The sequence below is a fragment of the Callorhinus ursinus genome, unplaced genomic scaffold (assembly GCF_003265705.2).
Source record: "Callorhinus ursinus isolate GAN/ISIS: 27379988/994484 unplaced genomic scaffold, GSC_fseal_2.0 scaffold4, whole genome shotgun sequence".
Lineage (NCBI taxonomy): Eukaryota > Metazoa > Chordata > Mammalia > Carnivora > Otariidae > Callorhinus > Callorhinus ursinus.
Window position 1 is genome coordinate 32,224,590 of NW_027397066.1, and position 10,396 is coordinate 32,234,985.

The 10,396-nt window shown below is 36.6% G+C and overlaps 1 protein-coding gene across 5 annotated transcripts in view; it reads left to right on the forward strand.

Moving 5' to 3' along the window:
- The window catches only part of WDR19 (WD repeat domain 19), a 135,078-nt gene that overhangs the window by 42,536 nt on the left and 82,146 nt on the right, over positions 1-10,396 (forward strand). For 4 of the 5 annotated variants that reach the window (XR_003211248.2, XM_073891545.1, XM_025887014.2 and 1 more), the window contains exons 5-9: positions 671-786; positions 4,231-4,346; positions 8,611-8,691; positions 9,823-9,935; positions 10,204-10,377. Coding sequence is in view for 4 of the 5 variants with exons in the window: in XM_073891545.1 (XP_073747646.1) it covers positions 671-786; positions 4,231-4,346; positions 8,611-8,691; positions 9,823-9,935; positions 10,204-10,377 (600 nt within the window). In the remaining variant the exon portion in view is untranslated. Of the gene's footprint in view, positions 1-670; positions 787-4,230; positions 4,347-8,610; positions 8,692-9,822; positions 9,936-10,203; positions 10,378-10,396 lie in introns of those variants that run through there. The other variant, XM_073891546.1, reaches the window with a different exon arrangement.

Consider the following 10,396-nt stretch of genomic DNA (forward strand, 5'->3'; position numbering starts at 1 on the left):
AATTGGAATTTAAATAAAAACTTTAAAAAGTGACAGAGCTAGAAAAGATATGTCCTATTTAATTAAGGTGGTGAATTCCCAATGGTTTTTCCAATTTAATATGTTATAGGACCCTACTTTTAAAATTAAAAAAAAAAATTTTTAAGGTGGGGAGGCTGAGGGAGAGGGAGAGAGAGAGAATCTTAAGCAGGCTCCATGGCCCAGTGTGGAGCCTGATGCGGGGCTCAATCTCACAACCCTGAGATCATGACCTGAGCCAAAATTAAGAGTCAGACGCTTAACTGACTAAGCCACCCAGGCACCCCAGACCCTACTTCTTTTTTAAAGCATATGGTGTCATCATCCATTAATTTTTAATTTTTCCACATTTACAACTATCATTAGACTAAACTATCTCATAATGAGTCATTTTATGAAATTTGAGGTTCCATCACGACTGAAGTAGAGTTTCTATTCATTACATACGTATTTTAGGTCTAACTGACCGTAAGATCATTTTATAGCATCTCCAAAATGTCTTTAGCCCTTAGTCTTTGTCCTAAAGCATTAAGTTCTAATTTTGTACTTCAGTTTCTAAGTAGATATTAAAGTTATTCATGAAATACTTTTTAAAAGAACTATCTGGAGATTATGACTGAATTTTTTAGTGATTTATATCTTAATGTTACAGGGATCAAATGTCTTTCCTTCTTTGGTCAAAAATTGGAAGTTTCCTGGCTGTTGGAACTGTTAAAGGAAATTTGCTTATTTATAATCGTCAGACATCTCGAAAGATTCCTGTGCTGGGTAGGTTGTAGCTGGAAATACTGCTCACTATTTGAGATGCTTTACATAAATGTATGTTTTACTGCCTCAGATTTTGCTGATATTGCAAGGGAAATTGTATAGTAGTAAAGCTCCCCTGGTCAAGCTCTGTAACTAGCTAAACTATAAGATCCCTCTTCACTGTCTACTAAGAATTACCAGGCCACATAGACTGGTTGCTCTAAGGTCAGCCTGTGCCTTTGAACACCAGGACATTACTAGCAAATTGTACCTTTGGACATGGAATAGCTCATGTGCATATCAACACGTTAGTGGGTGGACTGAAACATTTGGTGACTATTTGGTCAGAATATATCTACATTCTTAATTCTAATCTTTCACTCTCCAAACACCAATTTAGTCTAGGTATGCACTGTGAGTTATATTTGCCTCAGGGTATATGGTGAGAGGGTGTTTGTTCCTTGTTTTACCTTGGTTCAGACTCTTTGATTCCCCGAATCTGTGGTCATTAGCATCTGCCTTCTGAACACACAAGAAGAACCAGATCAATTCTTTTCAATTATTATAACATCATGCTGGTAAATGGTGAAACTGGTAGGCTTAATTATACCCAGGTAGCCAAAAAATTATAATTTATTGCTAAGGAAGAATTAAACTCTAGAGATAAGAGTGCCCACAGAATACTTGAGAAAGTGCCTTTCAATTAAGGACACGTAATTATTTCAATTTTTTTCACATATATGTCTATCTTTAATATTTATATTTTTGGTGCTTCAGCCAAAAGGTAATGCCATTGATCCATTTGAAAAACTAAACAAAATATTACAAAAATCAACTTTCACCATATAAATTGACTATTTGACTTCAGTTAGGCATTTTTTTTGTATCCCACTTCATCTATAGGAACACCCTAGCAGTTAACTTACAGGCCCCAGAACATTTGACACTTGACATATAAGAAAATAATTTGTCAAAGCATGATTATTTTGTGTCAGGTATTTGTCACATATACATGATTTTATAGGTGATCTTTGTATTTAACATGAATATTGATTCTCTTCTGAGTCATTTATTAATTGTGTAAAATGGGCCTGAGGAGATTCAGGTTAATTATATATCTTAGGTCCTTTAGCTGAATATATAGCTGCCTCTCTCAGAGTTGGTTATGACTTGTGGCTCTGCTTTTTTTCCTTTTAAATAACTCACTTTCCTAAATCCAAGCCTTTCCACTCTAAGAGCCCCTACATGGTAGCATGATCTACCAGCATTTCACAGTAACTAAAATCTGTTAACCTTGTTGAATCTTGCACTGATTTATTTCCTTCAACTAGCCTACATATAGGCAGTTCTCATGTTGCATGGTTCTTATATACATGAAATTCATTTACTACAGTTTAATTAAATATTGCCGGTCTCCCAATAACATGGTTTGAACTTCAGTTACCATAGTAGATTAACTGTGAGTTAATATTATTTAAATAAGTCAGTACATGTAAAGTGCCCAGAGTACTGTAAGTAGGCACACAAAACAGGTTGACTGTTCTTGATGTTAAAGCTAACCTGAGTTCTAAGCACTGGAATCAAAGAAGCCACGAGGTATACAGGAAGGTGGAGGAAGAGATTTTCTTCTCCCGTTCTGGGGTATAGAAAGGAGTTTGTCTTTGGCCTTTTTGCACCTCTTTGTGCACTCTTCTTTCCTTCCTAATGCCCATTTCTTTGGGCCCAGTTGCAGTGTACCACACAAGTCCCTTAATCTATGATCACTAAACTCTCCTACATCTCAGTGTCTTCTCTGAGTGGTCCCTTCACTTTGAGCCCTGGTCTCCTGATTTGAAATGCCATCTGTATCCTGACCAGTCCCATATTGATCTCTTCCTATCTCTAGACTCATATCCAACTGCTTATTCAACATCTCTCACGAGATGTCTAGTAAAACACTTCAAATTTAATCTCTCAAATCCTTTTGACCCACAGCTGTCCCTCTCAACCATCGATGACCTCCCATCCTTTTAGATCTTCAGGCTAAAACTTTAGCATCATCCTAGATTCCTCTCTCTCATTCCTCCATATCTAATTTGCCAGGAAATCTTATAGGCTCTTCCTTTAAATATTTCCAGAATCCAGCCTGTTCTCACCACCTCTTCCGTTACCATTGTGTGTGAGCCTCATACATCTTTTCCATGTGAGTTTCTGCAATCTCTGAACTGGTTTCCCTGCTTCAGCTCTTTCGCTGTAATACAATATTCTCAAACTAGGGGCCAGAGTGAGCTTTCTGCTCAGACCATCTCACCCGGAGTCAAAGCCAGAGTCCTCACAGTGGCCAGCTAGCACCCGCATGACCTGGCCGTTGCAGACTCTCTGATTTCTCTCAGACTCCTCTCTTCTTATTTCCTCTACTCCAGCCACACTATCCTCCTTGCTGAGCCTCTGACACACCAGGATTCTGGCCTCAGGGTCTACTCACTTAATATCTACTTATTTAGATCCTATTTCCAGCATAGGTACTGTATTAAGTTCTGTAAGGGGTAGAAAGAATAAAATTAATGTCTCTGCTCTCAAAAAGCTAAAATAGCTAAACTTATATAGCACTTTCTATATGCCTGGCACTCTTCTAAATGCTTAAACTCATTTGATCCTCAATTCTATGAGACAGGCCCTACTATTATCCCTAATTTATGGATAGGTGACTAAGGAATAGAAGTGTTAAATAGCTTACTCTATGTTTTATAGTCAGTGGTGGAGCCGAGATTCAAATCTAGACAGTCTGGCTCCAGAATGTGTATACTTAACCATTCTAATCTTCATTGTAGAATTAATCTTGAGACTCAAGGATTTTTCTATCCCAGGACCTTCAACAAATGCATACAGTGTCAAGTATAAGATTTCCCCCCCAAAATTGAGTTTTTGCATTGGCTAGATTCCTCACTGAAAAAGTTTCCTGATACTTACTGCTTCCATCTAGTATCAGTTCCCACTAAGGTGCATTCAGATTTGTATCTTAGCATTATCAGAAATCATATGTGCTCTAGTTTTACACGAATAGCCAAAACTGTGACTATTGAATCTGTTTATACCAAGGGTCTACCACACTTTGAAGCTCAGTATAGTAAAGATAACTTGAGTGCCTTGGGATTTACTGGTCTTAAGACATTATTGTTACAGGTTTGGTTATATGGTAAGCAAACAAACTTGTTGAGAAGAGTATCTTTTCATGTAAGGCCCATGCTCATATCCATATCAATAGTTGAAAAGCAGTATTGCTCTTATATAGCGTTACATTGCTTTAGAACTTGGTAATAAACTTTTAAATAAGGTTGCTTAGACCCTAACTGCTTTGATGAGATTTAACATTCCTTGTCTGTTTAATATCGGCAGCATATTACTTAGACTTACAGATTGACATCACGGTTCTTTAAATTTTTTTGAGAAGCCCATGTGTCTGTACAAAAATCATCTCTTTTTCAGGAAAACATACTAAGAGAATCACATGTGGATGTTGGAATGCAGAAAATCTGCTTGCTTTAGGTGGTGAAGATAAAATGATTACAGTTAGCAATCAGGAAGGTGACACGATAAGACAGGTAATACAGTATCATTTTTGGTCTGATATATTCCAAAATTTCCCTGAAATAAAGTTTGTCTACCAAACTAATCTACGAAATTTTAAAATCTCTGTGTGAGATATGTATGTAATAACTTCCTTTTCTAAACAACAAAAACTGTTCTTTTTATGTATCAGAACACTTCTTTCCTAAGAATCCTTTATCCAAATATCTTCCTTTGTACATTTGCTATTACCTAGTATTGGCATGGATTATCGGCTCTGTGGTTATAGCCAGGCTGTATATTTGTGAGATAACTCTGACTTTGTATGTGTATATTCATAATATAAATGTTAATAACTGGACTCAGAGTCTGGTTTGCCTGATTCTAAAGCCCATGCCTTTAACTGGTATGTTAAATTGCTTCCAAACTAACCCTAATTAAATTTAGTTTTAGGATTAAAAGTTACTACTATTCAAATTTACCAATTGATTAGATCTTCAGTGGCTCCTTAAGTGAATTTGTATTACCAATAGCTACTACATAATCTCACCAGTGGGTAAATTTTACTTTGGATTACTTGGCATATGGTTTAGTATTGCTAGGACAATATTGACTAGCAAATTCTTTGAATACCCTCTAAGTATATGGCACTGTGCTATGTACTTCAGAAGAAATACGAAATATGGTCCCATATTAGGTCTCTATTGCTGCATAATAAATTACCCCCAAAACCTAGCAGTTTCAAAACAATATACATTTATTGTTTTGTAGTTTTTATGGATGAGGAATGCAGGTGCAGCCTAGCTGCATTAAGGTCTCACAAGGCTGCATTTTATCAGTCAAGGTTGGAGTCTCATCTGAAGGCTTGACTGGGAAAAAATCGGTTTCTAAGCTCAATCACATGGTTGTTGACAAGAGTTCAGTTCCTTACAGGTTGTTAGGCTTAGGACCTCAATTTCTCTCTGGCCATTGATTAGAAGCCTGCCTAATTTCCTCTCCACGTGGATCTCTCCATAGAGTGCCTCACAACATACCAGGTAGTAAGAGAATGAGAACAGCCATTCAAAACTTAAGCCACAATCTCTTAATAAATAACCTGATCTCAAAATCATTTTTGCCATATTCTGTTATGTAGAACTGAGTCCCTGGGTCCAGCCCACCTTCAGAGGGGTAGGGATGGGGATTACACAAAGAAGGAGGTAAGGATCACTGTGGATCATCTTAGAAGCTACCAGCTATAGGCTCCTACTCACAAGAAGACAGAACTAATCATGATAAAACACTCACAGCCTTATATGTTTGCCATATTTTGTGGTATAGTTGACAAGTCCTGTATTATCTGAGATGGAGGAGAGCAATGCAAGTTGGATTATGAATCTTTAAAAGACAGATGATCTGAATCAGTCAAGGTATAGAATAAATTGTTGTAACAGAGAGGTCCAAAATTACAAAGGCTCTAAGAATATGGTAGTTTGGGTGGTTTTTTCCTCTTTCTCTTTCTCATGTAACAGAGACAGGCAAGCAAATCATCTGTGCATCTCTGCTTCACAAGTCTGTACACAGTCCCAGGTTCCTTCCGACTTATTGTTCTGCTATTTGCAAGGATGTTTTGTCCTCATCTGAATAGTTACCTGCACCATATCTGCATTTCCACTCCAGGGAAGGGAGAAAGAGAAGTGGAAGTGGAAGTGCAAGAAATATTTAAAGGACCTAGAATGGAAGATGCATTTATTATTCCCATTCATATCACTAGAACCTAGTCATATAGTCACACCTCACTGCTACCAGGGAAGCTGCAAATTTAGACTCTGTGGGTAATCGTGTGCCCTACTGAAACTTGTTTTAGTGGATACCATAAGACATTTAGCAGTCTGTCACTCAACCCTAGCAAAACAACATGGACAGAGATAAGAGGGAGAACTTATAGCTTGTTCAAGAGTGGCTTGACTGAAGATAGGGGCTTTGAGAGTTTATAGAAAATAAGGCTGAAGAAGAACATTGGTTCCTGAATCTGGAAAGCTCTGAAAGTTAGACAGAAGTAACTCAGCCATGTTGAGGAGAACCATAGCATGATTAATCTGGTTCTTAAGATTAATTCATGTAAAAAATATTTTCTGAAGCCTAAAATTTTGATCATTCTATTTTGGTGCCATTTTGAATTAGAATGGTAGATATACAAGTCCAGATGCTTTAGCTCTCCACTCACTCTTGTATCCATATCAGACATCATCAGTAGATATTGGCATTTTTTTTTTCCTCCACTGAATCAGGTCATGGCCTTACAATATTTTGCTATATAACATCCCAGGAAATCACTACATTCAGCCATTATTTAATTACAAGATAGCTATTTCCCATTTCTGATCTCTAAGAAGTATGCTTGTAGAATTAGACATACTATTTAAGTTGTCATGTGGTAAGCAAAGCTTACATTAAAAATATTGCTTTATTTGGTGTTGTCTCTAAATTGCTTTGACTTTACTATTCTGCAGATCACTCCAGTTTTACTTGTGTGGATTTATTTTTGTTTATCCAACTAAGGACTTGTCCTTAAATCTGAAGATTGCTATCTTTCATCAATTCTGGAAAATTCTGTCATTATCTCTTTCAGTATTACCTTTTGCCCTTTCTATTATGTCCTTCTGGAGTGTCTGTTAGACATACATTGGACCTTCTCTATCTTTTCTTTTTTTTTTTTTTAAGATTTTATTTATTTATTTTAGAGAGAGAGAGAGAGCCAGGGGAGGAGCAGAGGGAGAGAGACAAGCAGACTGTGCACTGAGTGGGGAGCCTGATGTGGGGTTCAGTCTCATGATCCTGAGATTATGACCCTGAGACCATGACTTGAGCCGAAACCAAGAGTCAGACACTCAACAGACAGAGCCACCCAGGCGCCCCTCTTTATCTCTCTTTCATAATATCTTTTTGTCACTCTGTGCAACCTTCTGGATAATTTACTTACTCTTTCTTTAAATTTGGCCTTCTATCTTATTGAGTTTTTTTATTTTAGTGATTCTACTTTTTATTTTTAGAAAGTACTTTCAGGCAAAATAGGCAAATGGAGTTAAGAGGTAGAAACTTCCAATTATAAAAGAAATAAGTCGTGAGGGTGTAATGTACAGGATAGGGATTATAGTCATTAATATCCTAATAGTTTTCTATGGTGAGATAGTGACTAGACTTATGGGGATCATTGTGTAATGTATATAAATATTGCATTACTATGTTGTACACCTGAAGCTAATATTGTATGTCAAGTACACAGTTGATCCCTCAACAGCATGGGCTTGAACTGTGTGGATTTACTTATCTATGGATATTTTTGGATAAGTACAGTACCATAAATATATTTTCTCTTATGATTTGCTTAATAACATTTTCTTTTTTAGCTCACTTTAGTGTAAGAATACAGTATTTAATATATACAACATACAATCATGTATGAATTGAGTATTTTTATTTTGGTAAGGCTTCCAGTCAACAGTAGGCTATTAGTAGTTAAGTTTGGGGGGAGTCAACATTATATGTGAATTTTCAACTGTGCAGGGGCTCAGCTCCCCTAACCCCCATGTTGTTCATGGGTCACCTGTAGTTTAAATTAATAAAGAAAAGTACTTTGTAGTTCTCTAAAAAATCTGTCTGGACTTTTTTTTTTTTTTTAATCTTTTGTCATACTTATGAGTCCTTTTATGTCTTTATTCATTTTTAAAGTATTTTATGGTCTCTCTGATAATTCTGTTATTCTTAGATCTGCTGACTTTTGTTCTTGATGCATTATCTCTTGTGACTTTTCTCATTTTGAATTGTGAGCTCATCTTCAACAGGGCTTGTCTGTAGAAATTTTTTGCAGCTTTGGAAGAGGCCTTGGATTTGTTTTTTGACAAACACTCCAAGGAGTTTCTAGACCACCCAACACATAAATTTGAGCTTCAGATCGTAAGGAAGATAGGAAGGTCTCTGATTTGAAAAGGGCTTTTTTAGCTTTTTTTCTAACCCAAAGCTCACCCAAGTCAAATGGGCTTCTTTATTGTCTCCTAACCAACTGCTCTGGATAACTGCAGCATCAGTTTCTACACATACTTTGGTTTATGATTTGATCTTTGCTTATTGTCCCTGGAAATTTTCCTTATCTCTCTATTTAATAAGACATGTGTTCTGTTTTATCCAGAATTTCTAGATGTTTGTAGCAGTGGGATTTTCAGGTATAACAGAAGTGAAAGCAAGTTACTGGTTTTGTTAATATTGAGAATGAATTAAGTGTTGTGCTTATTCATAATGATAATATTCCTATCTCTGCAGACACCTGTGAGATCAGAGCCTAGCGACATGCAGTTTTCCGTGATGAAGACTGATGACCGAATGTCTGCTGCTGAAAGCACAGTAAGAATTCTAAGTCACATCCACGTCCAAGTTATTTTGATAATTTGTAGGCTATACTTTCTCCTTTTCTAGGATGGTTCGGAATGTATAGGGATAAATAAATTCTGGTCTGTCATTTATTAAATCAGTACAGGTTCTGGTATCTCAGGCATATGTTGCTTTTACAAAGCTGCTGATAGCAGCTAGCTACCTGGTTATCACAGCAAATGAGGACATCTTCCTATTACAGTTGGTGTTGTTCTTCTTCTCAGGGTAGCAGAAAGAGTGAGGGTACCTTTATAAACAGAAGTATTGATTTCTCTATGATTTTTTATTTTTACTCTCTTAGAGGTGGTGACCAGAACTCTGGAAATTGTAGTTTTTGTTAATATCTTAGATGCATTTTCCCTGCCACATTTTATTATTCTGAAATCCAGATGATTCTCACAATTACTATAAATCTATTTAAATGAAATAATGTTTCTGTTTCTTAAAAAGCTATTATTAACTCGATAGTGACTTATAATTGATAGAATCAAGGAAATATGTCGAAGTGTTTGTCTTCTTATATAAATCCATCACCCTTAACGAGCCCAAATAAGTTATATACTCTTTTCTCTCCCTCACACAGTTAACAACCTTCCACTGAGAATTATAGTTAAGTATTGACTTGTGTGAGTAACAGAGGGACACTAGTCTAGGCACATTGACCAATGACCTGCAGGTGATGGAAAGAATGATGCAAAAAGCTAAGCTCAATTATCCACACAGTGTGGACTGTAATCCCCAGTGGCTCAAAATCAGAAGGACCTCTTAGGATGGAAGACTCTCTGTACTCTGAACATGCATTCAGTTTTAGTGGAACTGTGTCAGACTTACAGTCCTGTACTGCATAGTACTCTAATGAGAGGTGTAGAGTTAACCGACCCAGCTATTTTAGTGTACTTCTTAAAGGTGGATGTGGACCCTTCCCAGACTGTATGTTAATACGATGTATTTTCTTAAGTCTCATTGTTATCTTATTAGTTATAACATTTAATGTAAACTTGGCTCATTGTGTTCATAAATTAGGCTCAGCTATTTGAATGTGCTTATTGGTCTTCATGAAGTACTGAGTAATTCATTTCACAATCTCTTAATCTTTTCTGGCAGATCAGCGTGGTGGTTGGCAAGAAAACTTTGTTTCTTTATAATCTGAATGAACCAGATAGCCCAATTGATCTGGAATTTCAGCAGCGCTATGGGAACATTGTCTGCTACAGCTGGTATGTATAAGAAGCTCATTACCAAAAGATATCCATGTGTTTTTCCTTACTGATAATATTTAATTTTTGCCCATAGCATTTTCACTTCTGTATGTAACATTTTCTGGATTATAGACTATGACTTAATATGTGAAACTACCTAGCATATTATCTGGCCCTCGACAAATTGTATCCTGTAGTTCCTTAGTTCTACTGTACTTGCTTATGTACTGTATTGCCAGGTATAGTTAACCATCCTTTTACTGTATCATTGCCTTTGTTACTATAGGTATGGTGATGGCTACATCATGATTGGTTTTTCACGTGGAATTTTTGTGGTCATCTCCACTCACATTCGAGAGATTGGTCAAGAGATTTTTCAGGCTCGTGACCACAAAGATAGTCTAACCAGTATTGCAGTTTCACAGACCCTCAATAAAGCTGCTACATGTGGTGATAATTGGTAAGTTATATTCAAAAAT